Genomic DNA, 17,656 nt, shown 5'->3' on the forward strand with positions numbered 1-17,656 from the left:
ACATTTAACATATGAAACTCAAATCTAAAAAACCCTAATTAATCAAGCTAAAAATATTATTACAACTCTATAATAGATATTCATCTTCGTGAATTAAACTCTAGATGAAAAAAATCCTAAAGAAATACCAAAAATAAATAAATTATTTTAAACAAAATTATGATTGTTAAATTATCTTTCTCTCTCAAAGTATCCTAGGATAAACTCTAATCTTGAAAGTAATACACTCATCTATTAGGATAATGAAGTTTGAATATATAGTTAAATTTTTTTATTTAAGAAATAAAATATTCAAATCCTATAAGTAACACTATTTACGAAAAAAAATCCCATGAAACAATATATTTGATAAAAAAAATGTTTTAACTTTAAGTTTATTGGCATAGTTTATTTAAATTAGGACATTGCAAGTACCGTCTGGAATAAAAGTTAATGACTCTGACAGAGTTTGTTGTAATTTTGTATAACTAAAAACTGTATATTTATAACAGATTTAAAAATTGGGTCCTTGTACTATTGCACGATGTACCGTGAATATAGGTTCCTATTTGTATCGTGGGATAATTAGTTATTGCGTCCAAATTCTATATACAAACACATGCCTAATTTTTTATTTATTTAATTTTTATGATGATAGAAATGTAGTATACATATAAAATATAATTTTGTACGTTAACATTAAAAAACAAAAAATAAGTGTCGAGAGTGATTAAAAATATTTTATTTATTTATTTTATATGTAAAATTTAGAATGAAAATGTGTAAGATTATGTTTTTTTTTTATTTAAAATAAAGAACTATAAGAAAATAATAGAGAAATCATATAAAAACGGTATATTAGTATTAATTTAAAAATTAAAAAAATTATTTTTTAAATAATTTATATGAAATAACAAAATACTTCATTAATAAAATAAGATATATTAAATAAGGGTAGAATTGAAAAAAATTATATAAAAAAAAAATTAAAAAAAATTATTATAATAGAAAATCTCTTTATATATACATATAGATGACATTATTATTTTTTAAAGTTCTTATCAACTTAATGTCAGAAATTTCTTTACAGATATATCACCATTCAATCGATTTAATAATTTAAAGTGTTTAACCGTTCATTCAAACACTTCGAAAGAACCAAAGTTCATTCTTAACGACAATAAAATGTATAAATTGAATTTTTATCATGAACATAAAAATTAGTTAAAAATTTATCCTGTTTTCTTTTACTTTTCCAATTAATATATTTTTTTATTATGTGTACATGCAAATATTTAATATTTATGTTAAATTTTGATGTGAATTTTTAATAATTTTAGTCCCTTTATTGTATCTATTTTTATTTAGGGATATTTGTCTTACTAACTTTCTTTATTTTCTCTTAATAAGCAATTAGAAAATCACATTTCACTTTCTTTTCTTCCTTTTTCTTTCATATTTATCTTTTTTCATAAATTAAACAAAAAGTAAATGTACAACATAAAACATTTCAGTATTATTTTCACATAAATAATTTAAAAATTCAAATAAATATACGTTACAATTCAATAAAATTTACGTATATCACTACAAGTTAAATAAAAATATAACATATAAAACATTTTTTTCTCCTCACAATGGCAATGCAAATCACCCAACAAAATGGTAAAATAGTAATAAAAAACTTACATAATAAAAATATAGTTACAATGGAAAAGTTGAGAGCTTTTATTAGTTTTAATTTGAGATGATTATTACTTTTAATTAATTCTATTGAATTTTTCAAATTAGCTATTGAGAATTTAAGGTTAAACTGTACTACTAATTAGTGGAATTAGGAATAAACAACTCTGAAGAGAGTCAAAGTATACTTGGAACACATGCATCAAATGAAATTAATAAATACATATAAGAAAAAAATATGAAATCAATTCTGGTTAGTTATACATGAAAAAAATTATTAAATATAAATTAATTTTAGGGATCACAAATACTATATTAACTAAATTAGATATGATTTTATAAACTAAATAAATTATTAATATCTAAATTAATTTCTATTATTAATAAATAATTTTTAAATTGATATTTAACTACCAACAATTAAAGTATAAAGTTATTAGCTAAAACCCTGATAGCTAACCAATATAATTATAATACAATCAAATATATATAGTTTATAATTTTTTTAAATCAATCCAAATTATAAAACAAGCAAAATAAATCTTTCATCTATCAACCATACAACTATAATCCTTCCATCAACCAAAAACCACTACCACAATTATTCAACATTTCAAAACTACACCAATCCAACAATTTCACATAAATTCAAACTTTCTACATAACACATCATTATGACCAAAACAGTCTAAATCTTCCATGCTAAGTTGCTCTCAATAGTAACTACTTCTATCACCTAAAAAAATTCAGCTATTCGAATCCAACAAGTGCTACATTTAACGCAACTCAAACCTAAAAAACCCTAATAATAAAGCTAAAGGTATTATTACAACCTATTCATCTTTGTCTATTAAACTCTATATGCAAACAATCCAAAAGAAAAAAAATACCAAAAGGAAACTTATTCTAAACATTATGATTGTTCAATTATCTTTCTCACTCTGTAAGTATCCTAGGAGAGACTCAAATCTTGAAAGTAATAGACTCATCTATTAGGAACTTGAAGAGAAGCCATAAAAATACACATTTTCATAAATATAATGTTTTTTATAAAATGAAGTTTGAATACTTAAATTTTTTTATTTATAAAAAAATTAATTTAACAAATAAAATATTCAAAATTTATCTTATCTTTTTAGACAAACTAACTCCATTCTTACCCTAGAAGTAACACTGTTTACAAAAAATGACGTGAAACAATATTTAAAAAAAAATTGTTTTAACTGTAATTTTATTCATAGTTTAAATTAGGACATTGCAAGTACTGTCTGGAATAAAGGTTAATAACTCTGACATAGTTTTGTTGTAATTTTGTATATATTTAAAAAAAAAGATTTAAAATTTGGATCGTTCTAGTGTTCGGAGTTTTAGGTGCAGCAAAATATGTATATTTCCCTGAAAAGCAGGAAAGTGTGATAGTTGAACTCATTTGGAAGTTCGTTGTATCTACATATGACCGTATTAAAATGTACCTAAATCTATGTTTAGTTAAAGTTGGGCGTTCTGACACCTGGCTTAGCTATATTCTTTGGCCATGATGAGTTGATTGGTTGGATCCGGGAGATTGTGGTGTAGTGAAGTTTTGGTTCGTGTTTGATTAAGAGAATGAGATAAGATAAGATGATGATGAAAAGAAGCAAGAGAAGAGAAGAGAAGAGAAGTAAATGAGAGAAAAAGTTTTTACGGGTGTTAGGGTTTAGTTAGATGTCGAAGGGTGGAGTTATGAAAATTAATACCAAGTTAAGTGAGCGTTGAGTGACGTGAAGTCTTTCATTAACTACTCTCATCTGCCCCCGTTCAGAGTTCATGGACCCTTCGCCTTTAAAACCTCACCACCCCCCTACCCTCTCTTATTATCATCCAACCTTCTTCTTCTTCTTCTTCTTCTTCTCTTTCTTTCTCAACCAATTCTCTAATCATCAACATGCCTCCAATCTTGCCGGATTTCTCCACCTCTGTCAAGCTCAAGTATGTCAAACTAGGCTACCAATACCTCGTCAACCACATTCTCACCCTCACTCTCATTCCCATCATCATCGCCATCTTCATCGAGGTTCTGCGCTTAGGCCCCGCCGAGATCCTCTCCCTCTGGAACTCCCTCCACTTCGATCTCCTCCAAATCCTCTGCTCAGCCTTCCTCATCATCTTCATAGCCACCGTCTACTTCATGTCCAAGCCTCGCACCATCTACCTCGTTGACTATGCATGCTTCAAACCCCCCGTCACATGCCGTGTTCCTTTTGCTACCTTCATGGAACACTCCAGGCTCATCTTAAAGGACAACCCCAAGAGCGTCGAGTTCCAAATGAGGATTCTGGAACGTTCTGGTCTCGGAGAAGAGACCTGTCTCCCTCCCTCCATTCACTACATCCCTCCCAAGCCCACCATGGAGGCTGCCAGAGGAGAGGCCGAGCTTGTCATTTTCTCCGCCATGGACTCTTTGTTCACCAAAACGGGCCTCAAGCCCAAGGACATAGACATCCTCATAGTTAATTGCAGCCTCTTTTCTCCCACTCCCTCTTTGTCCGCTATGGTGATCAACAAGTACAAGCTCAGGAGCAACATCAAGAGCTTCAACCTCTCCGGCATGGGCTGCAGCGCTGGCCTAATATCCATTGACTTGGCACGTGACCTTCTCCAAGTCCACCCCAATTCAAACGCCGTCGTTGTGAGCACGGAGATCATAACTCCCAACTACTACCAAGGCAACGAGCGAGCCATGCTCCTTCCGAATTGCCTCTTCCGAATGGGGGGTGCTGCTATTCTGTTGTCGAACCGTAGCAATGAACGTAGGAGAGCCAAGTACAGGTTGGTACACGTTGTTCGCACACACAAAGGTGCTGACGACAAAGCCTACCGTTGTGTGTTTGAGGAGGAAGACAAGGAGGGGAAAGTTGGGATTTCGCTTCAGAAGGATCTCATGGCTATTGCAGGTGAGGCTCTCAAGTCCAACATCACCACCATGGGTCCTCTTGTGCTTCCGGCTTCCGAGCAGTTACTCTTCCTTCTCACTCTGATCGGGAGGAAAATCTTCAACCCCAAATGGAAGCCTTATATTCCTGACTTCAAACAAGCGTTTGAGCACTTCTGCATCCACGCCGGTGGGCGTGCTGTGATTGATGAGCTGCAGAAGAATCTTCAGCTTTCTACCGAACACGTGGAGGCTTCTAGAATGACCCTGCACAGGTTTGGAAACACTTCCTCCTCTTCTCTGTGGTATGAGCTGAACTACATTGAGTCAAAGGGAAGGATGAAGAGAGGAGATAGGGTGTGGCAGATAGCGTTTGGGAGTGGGTTTAAATGCAACAGTGCTGTGTGGAAGTGCAACAGAAACATTAAGACACCGGTTGATGGGGCTTGGTCTGATTGCATTGATCGTTATCCGGTTCACATTCCTGAGATCGTTAAGCTCTAGGAGGAGAATTGAATCAAAGAAGGAAAAACAAAAGAAAAGGAAATTAGTTATTACTTTGGTTTCAGTAATGAAATAGATGAGTACTAATAACCCTTCTCTGCTGTAGCCGTACCACAGATCTCAACATTTCTCAGTCATATTGGTCTTTTTATCATATCAAATCCCACTTTTTATTTATATATTTGTTCTCCTTTTTTTCCTGTTTATTTTCCAAACAGTTACAGGGCCTCTAGTGAATTTGCATAGACATGGCCAACGGGGGTAATTACATGTGTTTATTCATCAATATGTGCAACATGTAAGGGAAACAAAGTTTCAAATTCCAAGTTTGTGTTTATTGGAAGCTTGTAATGAGGACTTGAGATGTAATTAGAAGTGCTTTGGTTTGTTGTTATCCGCGAGATTGAGCAAAATGTATGTAGCAATAAGACTGTGAGGGTGTGTGTGAAGAATGTTATATTAATTGTGTTGTTGTAGTGATTGTGCGCTAAAATAATGGCGCCTGCTATTGATTAGTAACACCTACCATTACCAATCATAAAATTTCCTTCAGATACGCAGTTGGCAGGTCATGCTTTTTTTCCGATGTGGTTGTTTTCAATTGCTCTGGCGTTTGGTAGTGTGCATGCAATAAATTGATGGTTCCCTTGCCTTGCTCACTGGCTTTTGCCAGTCACTATTAGCAATGGGAGTTGTTGACAACTGTTTATTCGTAGCTTTTGGGCTCAACAGTGTTAAAGTTGGGAAAAATTCTCATGAAACATTTATTTACGACTTTACGTGAAAATGAGAATTGAAGTAGTGAGAGTCCAGTGGGGGAACACCACACATTGGATGTTCAACATGGGACTAGTAATAAATCTGCAGAAAACGGCAAATGGTGAAAGTGTTTGAATATTTAATTTTTTTCGGTGGACTCTATAACTGAACCAGCAACAGAATCTCAGCTGCTACTGGCACTTCAAAAGGGTCTTTTTGTTTCTGGAGACTTTCAGGAGATAGTGAATAGTCAACTTTGAAAAGAAATATATCATGCACAGATAACTAGTACTATAATTGTCAAACAGAAATTGAGGAATTGTATGTATAAGCAAATTTTGTAAAAAGCATTGTATATTATAGAAAGTGGTATATCTATTAACTATATATCTTTTAAACTATTCACATTAGTTACATAATTAGGTAAATATTTTGACTCTTAAGAGTAAAATATAATGATATTGATTTTTGATGATCCTTTTTATGGTAATTTAGTGGAAGGAAGAGAGAATGATGAGTAATTAAAGTAAAAGATTGTATAGGTATTTGTAAGAAAATAGGGAGCATGCAATGCAGCAGAATGGTTTGTCTTTTTGCTTTTATTAAGCAGGCATCTGTTAGAGTGTTATGGTGGGTATTTTGTTTTATCTTTGTGGGGGGAAAAAGGTGATCGAGAATAGAAAGTGCGGGTAAGTCACGTAGTTTTGTGGAAATTAGAGATGGTGAAAAGTGAAGTTGACGATCCATCCACCAAACTTTTCAAGACTCATAAAAGATGGTAAAAGCTACTAAGTGCTCTAACAGAAATAGAAGAAAGCCAAAACAAAACATGATTCAAATTAATACAGCTTTGTTAGTTCAAGAATCTCACTGACGCCATTATGGATATGAACTGGCAGGTCTCGCTCCAAAGGAGCAGCACCATTCATTACCAACCTTGCCTTTACTTTTTTCCATCAAATTACTTTTTCAATTTTCATTCAAACTCAAAATCTATACTTTAACATAGTATTATATCAATTTATAATAATAAATGTAACCGTGGTGTCGATAACTGAAAGTCAAACATAGATCAAGGTCGATCGACACAATCAAATTCAGTTAACGATAATCATATAAGTATGTATAAATTTCAAGAATCAGGTAGGTTATCATTCAGTATTGATAGCATGAAAGTCGAATATCGAAAATCTAATTTGAGAATCGGAATACCTTTTACAAGTATCATCCGAACTTGAAGTAGTTCACATAAATGAAAAGAAGAAGAGTGAAAGAAAAAAAAAATTCAAGTAAAAGGTAGAAAAAACAAACCGATTTAAAAGAAGAATAATCATTCTATTAATTCTAATTTGATTTGAGAACAATGAATCATTCAACTAAACCTTAAAAAGGAAGTATCGGATTTGTTCATACTCATCTTCTAATTATGATACGTCGTTTCTCATGTCCATTAATGCCGTTTTGGTGGATTAGACTTTTCTTTTTGCCTTTTATACAGAATAAAATGAGTGGGAAATGATATTGAAACAGCTGTGTATAGATTCAGCTACCATGCATGATATTGACTGCTGGTGCCAAATTAATAGCTCCAATTTGAATTTTATTGATCCAGAAAGTACAATGAGGACAAAAAATAATTATCCCACGTCTTACTTTCTTTTATTCTCTTTCTCCGGGACCGGTAATAATAATCCTATTTAAACAACAATTCTTTCGTCACATTTTTATACAATTATATTATTCTTTTTATATTATTTAATTTTAAATTTATCTTTTATTATATATATTTATTTATAAATCTATTACGTTAAAGTGGTATATAATTCTAAGGATCGTCAAAAAAGTATCATTTTTCTTCGTCTAAAACGCATTAGAATTTAGAAGTTTAAGAGTTTCAGTATGTGTATATGAAAAGTTAATAATCTGTAAGTTGAGATTTAATTTAAGAATTTATAATTAAATTGTAGAATAATTTTAATAAATTAAATTAAACTGCATCAGTTTAATTTAATTGAATTATTTAAAAAAAAATTAATCACTCAATATCAGTTCATTTTTTTTCAAAATAATTTAAATTTTTTTATTAGAAAAAATAAATGAATTAATGGGACCATTTGAGGAATACTGCAATTGTATTAAAAAGGGTGGTGATACTTTCACACTACTAAGTGTTTATACATCCTTCTAATAACTCAACAAAATAATATTTTAATTATATTTATTTTATTTAAAATGACATTATATTATTAAAAGAGGTAAACTAATGTTGGTACTCTTCACTGTGTCAAAGCATTTTTTTCATTAAAAAAAATATTTTACCTACTATTACTAGGTACATTGAGACAAAATAATATGGAATTTACGATAATTCATACAATATTATGTCTAGTACAATGATATTTAACCAAATAATCTATAAAAGATAAATGTTAGTAGTACATTGAATTAGATTTTCTACTAGCATGGACTTAAATTGAGTGATTTGTTTATCTTCTTATTTAGGTTAAGCTATACAAGAAACATTATTCATCTACACTTCGGGAGGAGGGAAACAAAAATTAATGCTTCCATATTCAAAAGAGTCACTTGAAAGTTCAAAATTATTTCTATAAAATCTTAATTTGAATTAATCCTATAGTTTATTAAATAAAATTTAGTTCTTTTGCTTAATCTTGTATTTGGTGAGTAACATCTTATCATTATTTTCACGAGATGACTTGCTTGATAGTTTGGATATGTTACATTCCAGACAATGTTGAAGTTTTTATGTTTTTGTTTATCTTCCTTTTTTGTTGGAGATTCCACATCGATTAGAGATTAGAGTTTTTCATAGTATATAAGTGGGTGCAAACCTCACCTCATTGAGCCGGTTTTATGAGGTTGAGTTAGGCTTAAAGCCCACTTCTTAACATGGTATCAGAGCCATTTTGAGTCTATCCTAGCGAGTATTTGTAGTCTCGGCGTGAGGGGGTGTGTAAACCTCTGAATTAGGCTTAAAGCCCACTTCTTAACATTTTTCTTTATGATATTTGTTAATATTTTATTCCATGGTTAACATGTTTTTTATAATATCGTGTTATTTTTTTAACTTCTTTTTTAATACTTTGTTTAGCATAATTTTTTAATATGATATTGAAAATTTATATTTAAATATTAGATGTCTTAAGATATATTATATAATTTTTTTTCCTAAATTAGTAAATAATTTACACATTTTCTCATATTAAAAAAATTGTATATGTATGACCACATGTATCACCTTATATTTAGAGCCACTTATTTTATCATTCAATATGACAACTACTTTTTTAAATAATTAATCAAATACTTTAATAAAAATGCACCAACATTCAATGTAGATATTTAATTACACTATTTTATGTGTTAGATATTTATGATATTTTTATGTAGATATTTTTATATTATATTTTATATATATATATTTATATATATATATATATATTGTTTAATTGTAAGATGCAACTTTTGAATAATTCAACATTTTTTTTTAAACATTCTTTAATAAAAATGCACCAACATTCAATGTACATATTTAATTTACACTATTTTATGTATTAGATATTTATGATATTTTTATGTAGATATTTTTATATTATATATATTGTTTAATTGTAAAATGCAACTTTTGAATAATTCAAACATTTTTTTAAACATTCTTTAATAAAATATGCAAATGATATGCAAATTTTATTAAGTAAACTCATTAAACTAAGTGATATTTTGACAAATTGTGTAACATTAAATTTTTAAAAAAATATTCATGATGAAAAAGTTGAAAAATAATAGTTAAGCAAATCTACATATAACAAGTTAGGAGTTAACTACCAAACAAGGCTCTCTGTTAGACTATACAACATCCACATGACCTAACCAAACAAGGTATGGGAAATAAGCATAGGAATATACCACACAATGCATTTTAGATCACTTTCTTAATTTATCTAACATAGATTCACCCTGGTAGGAATTTTATTCAGTTTATATTAAGAATTTTATCAATTTGCTAATTTATTAAAGAACCTTACAGAGTTTTAAAAAATAACTTTAGTTAATTTATAAGAAAGTGAGTATCCAATAACTATTTCTTCATAAAAGATTACAGAATTTATATCTCAGAACACTTCTATATATATAAAGCAAATTTACATTTATGGTATAGATAAAAAGGAATCATTCTAGATTCAGTTTAAAGAAGCATTGGATACATACAACACAAAAAGAAAGAAACCAAATTTCATTAGTTAATAACCCAAATTAGATATTTCATTAGAAGTCACTTTTAAACTGAATAAAAAGACAATTTTGCTGGACATGAAGAAAATACAGACAAAAAATATAAAAGAGAAAGGATAAAAGAAAACTCAACATGCATTGTTCTCAATCTTCATTCAGCAATTGGACTTAAATAGTTTTTAAATTTTGGACTTAAATAGTTTTTAAATTTTTGGACTTAAATAGTTTTTAAATTTTGGACTTAAATCATAAAATCGCGATTAACTTGAGTTGACAAACTAAACATCTATTAAACTGTTAAAATAGTTAAAATCAAATAACGACTTCACAACATTGCATCCATAATAAGAAAGATTTGAGAGATTCAGTCATTGTTGAGACGTTAAAGAATGAAAGTTGGCATAGTGAGAATACTTATTGAAGATCTTCTGGTAGCTAGAAAGTTACACAGATTTTCGTGTAAACTGGCATATATATAGGTAAGAATGTTTAACAGTCACTAGTAATGGTTAGAAAAGACATAATAGGTGGCGCTTACTAGTTACATCAAAATGAAGTAAGGAGTTCTAGATTACTTTGTTCTAACTTGTCATCAAACTCATCATTCTTTTGGTAGAGATGACTTGGAATGGAAAGAAAAAAGCCATGTCCTCAAGAAATCACATTCCATAGTTACTAGCTATAAGAGCAAAAGCAAAAACTTAAATATGGAATTGATTTTTTTTTAGTAAATTAACTCAACATATTTTATTCATGTTAAGATAGTCAACTTACACGTGGAATTATATATTAAGAATGGTGCGAGACTATATATTAAGAATAGTTCGATAGTTGTCCGATAGTGAAGGACTTGATAAGTCTGGTACCGAGTCAGTTCGAGTTGGGATGCTCGATTATTCGAGTTAAAGGAAACATCAAGATATGCAATAAATGGTAGTAACAACTATTATAATAACACTTAATGAGTTATAATTCGTATCTCGAAATATGCGGGAAGTATCTCTGTCAGCTACAAACTGATTAACCAAAATATGTTGTAAATATGTTTTAGATATTTCAACATACCTATATACCAATATACATCTCTATTAATCAGGGATCATGATGCACAACTAGAATTCAACCTATCATAGTAAGAGCCCATGACTAATATACATTTTTTACACAGATTACTTACTTGATCGTCGAAATATCTTTTCAGGTCAATCTCGATCGAACATTAATATTTGAGAGAGAAAACTCAGAAGAAGAAACTAAAAGATTACCGACACGTTATCAATTATACGACCAAATTCAAATATTATCTAAACCCTCTTTATCTATACAGATTGACAAAAAAACATAACTAACTATTAAATATGACATTCATGACATTGTATAATACGCAGATAGAGTTCGTACAAAACAAGTACGTAGTATTAATTTAAATTTCATAGAAAACACCAGATTCAATATAGAGAACAACTTATAATGAGTTATATTATTTTTTATATAGAAGAAAATAGGGGAAACACAGGGATGGAAAAGGATTTAAAGAACAATGCAGAGGCAGTGTACAATTAAATAATCAATATCGAGTATAAAATTAAATTTTCAGAGATTAATGAAGTTAGATACAAAAAGGTTCTTTCTTAATGTATCTCCTTAGTTTATTGTGGTATTCCTATACTTCTTAAAATACTAAAAATATTTTTTATTTTAAAATGGATGGTTGAAAGAACTTCAGATTATAACAGATTATAAAATCTAAAAAGTATTTTTGGATTGAAAATATTTTATGGATTCTATAATTAGTGAAATTCTTTAAAAAAAATATTTCGAATTATAGAATTAAAAAGTATTTTCGGATTACAAAAATCTAGAAAGTATTTTCAGAGTAATTTAGAATGTATTTTTTTAAAGAAAAAAATATATTTAAATTATATAATCCAGAAATTATTTCTAAAAATATTTTCCTGTATATATAATCTAGATATGTAAATAGAAAAAATTAAATTTTCAAATTGCAGAATTAGAATGTAATAGTCTTCTGTCTTTTATGGGAGTACTAAAAGAAGTTATGGAGGTACAGAAAGAAACAATCCAGGGGTTTTATTTCTGTTGTCCTTGGCCAACTCTGCCAAACGTATATCCAATCAACTTCATTCGGGCTCAGTAGACATTGTGTCCAATGAACTTTTTTTTTTATCTGAGATGTTTTGGGCTATTTGAGTCTTTGGAAACGAATTATATCAAACAAAGATTGTTACTTCCTGCACCTTCATCACTTCTTCAGCTACCTCCATAAATTTTAAATTCCAAAAATTACCCTTTAATAAAAAGATAAAAATAGAAACAAAATTTTATACTACAATTACGTAATCTAAAACCTATTTAACAACTAACAATACTATATTTTAAAACATTATTTTTGTTTTTTTAGATATTTTAAAATTTTTGGGAGTGGTTGAAGAATTGATGGAATCTCAAACAAATATGATTATAAGTGACCACAATAAAATAACAAGACAAAACAAAATGACTTTGAATAAACTATTTTTTAATAATAGAAACTAATTTATAAACTAATTTTATTTAGTTATATGGTAACTAATTATTTTGATCTCTAAATATTTATTTCTATTTAATAATTTTGAAGTGGAATATTTATTTCTATTTAATAATTTTGAAGTGGATTATATAAAATAACAGTCTAATTCCTGTAATATCTCTGAAGCATAATACCTAGACTTTTCTTTACATGTTTCTGATATAAAAAATCAAAACAGAAACCACGGGAGATTACAACTTTTTTAACAAATATTTTATAATCGATAGATTTTAAATTGAAAGATAAAAACAGTAACTTAATTATTAACAAACCCATTCATTTTCTTTCTCCTTGCATTTTCTCTATTCTAAAAGTTCTCTTTATCTTTTTATATTTTCCCTATTCTAAAAGTTGTCTTTATCTTTTTCTATAATTTAACTTTTTTTTCCATTTTTAACAATTGAATTTTACACTTTTTGCATTTTTATTACTTTTAAAATTAAATGATTTTTAGGGATGACAATAAGGAATGGTTCAGCCCGTACAACCTGATAGAAAAGAAGTGGAACAAACTTACTATTTTAACTCTTGATGACCCTATAGGCTCGCCTGCATAACCCATAGCCTACGCAAGTCAGTTATAGGCATGGTGGGCCAAATCGCATAACCCTCATGCCATAATCATTTAAGAATGTTCTCATATCTCTTAACTTACATCATAACACATGAATGATGAAAACATAGTGAAATGGCATATGTAAGTCTCTAAATCTAATTTCAACATAGTGATATTTCAAAATTAGAATTTCTATTTGTTGGTGTCAATCGATTTCTAACACGAATGATGTTGAACATGAGATATTTGTAGACACTTGGTTGTTTATTACTTGAATATGAATAAAAAATGTTGATTCATGTGTTATGATGTAAATTAAGAGATATGAGAACATTCTTAAATGATTATTTGCTATAAAATTAAATTGAATATATATAAATTTTAATTTGTATGGTATAATTATTAAAGTAATATAATTGGGTATATTGTAGAATTGAGATTTAATATTTGATAAATGATTAGAATTAATTATTTTAGATGGAATGTATACTTGTTGATTCAAAATAATTTTCTGGTTTTGCGTAAAATCAATCCCCCGAAATGTAAATTCGCTTAAATCTCATGGGAAAAGAGCAGGGAAATAATTTTTAATGAAATTCTAAAATCAAGTGTTATTAACAATTTTATTAATTAAATTCGTTGAGAAAATGACTCCAATAAAAAAATTGGCATAAAATCATTGAGATTTTACACTTCCCATATTTAATTTAAACTGAAACAACGGAACAAATATCTTTCTCTTTTTAGGGATTCTTTCTGTCTCTCCTTAGATAAATTATAAAGCAAATATTTTTTTTTATATTTTTTTTATTGTATTTTTTGCACTTGTTAGTGAATTTTGGTGTTAGCCTGTGAGATGAAAATGCATATTATTATGCAATAAAAAAAAAACTATCTTACTAACCGATTTGCAATAACTGAAAAATATTTTGGTAAGTTATTGCTAAAAGACAGAATTTTACATTTACGAAGCATGTTGTAAAAAAACTACAACGTAAAAAAAGAATATAAATGTAGTTAGTTAATGTTTATTTATCTTAACCTGTGGAAGTATCTAACAGCATAAGATTCCAAATTGACACGTGAAAGGGAAGAGGATGGGAATGGGTATTGTCCTTGTCACGTCCAGGAATATGTTTCTCCATCCAATTCCTTCTTCTATGCTTCCAAATTTTTCATTTCACTCTCCATTTTTACTTTGGACCCTTTCATCTTTCATGTTTCACAATTCATAACTCTCCACATCATTGTCCCTTCTTCCACCTTTTCATAATACTCAAATCCTTATCCATATTAGTGTGCATCTCATTATATATAATTACATTCATTCGTTTCTTTGTTATTTTTTTCTATCACTATTTTTACCACTATTTTATTTTATCCTAAAACTGTTGAGATAACATCACTAAAATGAGAGACGTAAGATAAATAGGGGGAGAAAAGAAGTACGAGCATGACACACTCAACCCAAGTTTGTAAAATTGAAGATGAATATCAAGACAAACGATTTTCTTTTTTAAAAGTGTATCGAATCGTTACGGAGTTCAAATCATTGCGTCTCCTAGGATAATGTGGCTCTTCGACACAATAATTCATCATTGCACTTTAGAACTCCTCGTTAATGACCCATATTAATGTTGAAATCTATTACTTAATTATTTTAAATAAGTACTTGAATAATCATTAGTCACTCTCAAGATGACAAGTTATTTAAGCTATTCCAAAGTAGGATGAGTTCCTCCATCATGTCAATTTTATTTTTCTTCAAATTAGGATTTTCTCAATATTCTATCAGATAAGGCTAAAAAATCCAAGAACTTGATTTTCGAGCTTGAGAGCTTATGTACTATCCAATACCTAAAAAATAGGTATTTTATATATTATTTAAGTAATATTAACCACTATGCATACTGAATATAAATCGCTTGATAGTGGATATAAATCACATGTAAATTATCTTATAACTCGGTCTGATTGTGTTAAGTATCGTATATGTAGGTCATGTTATGCAACGTGGCCTAACATGTAAGAAAATTATATAATGTAAATTAATTTTATAATGTGACTCGTGTGAATTAGATTTTGGGTCTTGGACCTAAATGTGTTTTAATAAAATAATGGTTCATTGGTTAATGTAAGAGGTTATATATATATTATGATACCTGATGAAATCTAATCCCATGAAGATTGGAAAACATTAAGAATATAGGATACTGTTTCTATAAAGAAGTTTGTTTAACTGTTGTTCACCAAGAAAGGGTGTGATAAGTAAAGAATTATCAAGAGATAGATTGAGAGAAGATGCTTGAAGAAACAGTTCACGAATCTCATAGATAAATGTAAGTGTCTATGCCTATTACAATTGAAGGTATGGAATGTAAGAATCATAATTTGTAAGATTTTAATGTTATGCAAATAAGTTTTTACATAACAATTACAAGTAAGTAATCGGGACACTTTCTCTAAGTCTAATAACCTATAAGTATAACATCATTATTCAATAAGTAATATTTAATCTCATACCCACTTAACTAACTTTATATCTTTCTAAACTCTTACTAAAAAATTTCTCCAAATGTTCTAACACTCAATCCAACAACTCAAAATGTTAATCTTATGTTCCTCTTACTCGTCTCAAACACCTTACAAAATCTCAAACCCCTCTTAAAAATACAATTAAACCATGAATAAGTAAAAATGTTGTTTTATATATCCTGTGATTTCTTTTAATAGATTCACTTATTCAATCAAACTTATGTGTAATTCATCCAATGAAAACAAAAGGTATGCTTCCGATATTTTCCACACTTTTAGAGAATAAGAAATATCTTGTTAAAAAATTAAGATTCTTTTCACACACAAAAATGTAACACCGTGTTCTAAGACTAAAAGATATATTCTAAAAAAGACAAAAGATATTATAATAAAATTCCTACTTATTTACGCATGCTTTGCTGATTTATTTTTCGTGTTTCTCTCTTACAATACAACATAAAATTCCTTTTTAAAATATAACGTTAGTAAATATTCATAATCATAGTATTTCTCTAACCTTTTTAAAGAATATTTCTCACCTAATTCGTACCAAGTAAATAAAAGTTGTAATGATTTTTCAGCTTTGGACCTTACATCTTTCTTTGGGGTAGGTTTCGTGTTTATCCGTGTACAAGGAGAAATCCTTCGTGTGTCACTCTTTTCAAACACCCACAAAAGTCTCTTTGTTTAATTTTGATTAAAGTTTAAGTTTTTTACATGAATTAAGATAAACAAATCTTTCAAAAAACAACACTTCATATCTTCTAATCCACTCACCATATATGGTAATTTTTCATTCCAAAATAGTAATCTTCTAACATTTTTATATATAGTAATTAAGAAACATTTCATTATTAAATTTTAATAAACGAAGTACTCTAATATTTTAATTACTTTTATGTCTCTTTAATATAAGTTGTTCTATATCAATTACTCTTAATTTTTTTGAAAATATAGTTTTTAAAAGTTAAAAAGATTATGCTTTTAAAAAATGGTTTTAAAAATGAGGAATGCATTCAAATGTATTAAGGAATATAATTAATATTCTGAGTCTCATAGAAAATATAGTATATTATTTAACTTCCTAGTACAGTATCTTTACTTGTACTACACAATATTTTCATACTGAGGGTAATCTTTCAAAAGTACTTTTTTTTAAATCAGCAACAACTTTCAAAAGTATTTAATACATCATTGATTTTGTAAAAATATAACAAATTTAAAAATAGTTCTTTAAATTTAATGGTATATATATAAATGTTAAAATTCAATTTATTAAAATATACTCTTTTTAATTTCAACAAACATGTTATTCAGCATTATTTGAAGACAACAGTAGCATCTTAATCATTTGAATTTTGTTTCCATATCTCAACCATAATTTAAAACACTAAACACTAAACTATATTCTGCAATAAATAATTATTTATTAAACAGTGAGTTTAAAATAATGAATTCATACAACATATAAAGAAATGTTTCATACTATTATAAAAAAATAAGTGTAAAATATTTTTATAAAAAATTTATTAGTTCTAAGACAATGATCTCTAAATTACGTCAGGATAATTTCTAATTTGCTATCACACAAAATTTTACACTAAAAAACATATTTATTAAACTCAAAAAAATTGGTGGGTCCAAACACTTGTATCTTTTGTGCAAATATTACATTTGAGTGGTAATAGTATGTTTATTTTTAATTAAGAAATTCATTTAAGAAATAAGGTTTTTCTTTGATGGAAAAAGAACTATGTCACATGATCTATTAATAATTTCTAAATCAAATGTTTGAATGAGCCTGTCATCTTAATTTGTTTGGTATCTCCCCAATTTGAAGAAACATTATTATTGTTTTTGTCTACTCAATTATGTCATTTGACTT

The 17,656-nt window shown here is 28.4% G+C and overlaps 1 protein-coding gene across 1 annotated transcript; it reads left to right on the forward strand.

Annotated features, from left to right (window-relative positions):
- The first annotated feature begins 3,427 nt into the window (after positions 1–3,427).
- On the forward strand, positions 3,428–5,471 carry LOC137827653 (3-ketoacyl-CoA synthase 6). Its single transcript, XM_068633871.1, has one exon. The coding sequence runs from the start codon at positions 3,587–3,589 to the stop codon at positions 5,075–5,077; it is 1,491 nt and encodes a 496-aa protein (XP_068489972.1). The 5' UTR covers positions 3,428–3,586; the 3' UTR covers positions 5,078–5,471.
- Positions 5,472–17,656: the final 12,185 nt, after the last annotated feature.

The sequence above is a fragment of the Phaseolus vulgaris genome, chromosome 7, assembly GCF_000499845.2.
Source record: "Phaseolus vulgaris cultivar G19833 chromosome 7, P. vulgaris v2.0, whole genome shotgun sequence".
Taxonomy (NCBI): Eukaryota; Viridiplantae; Streptophyta; class Magnoliopsida; order Fabales; family Fabaceae; genus Phaseolus; species Phaseolus vulgaris.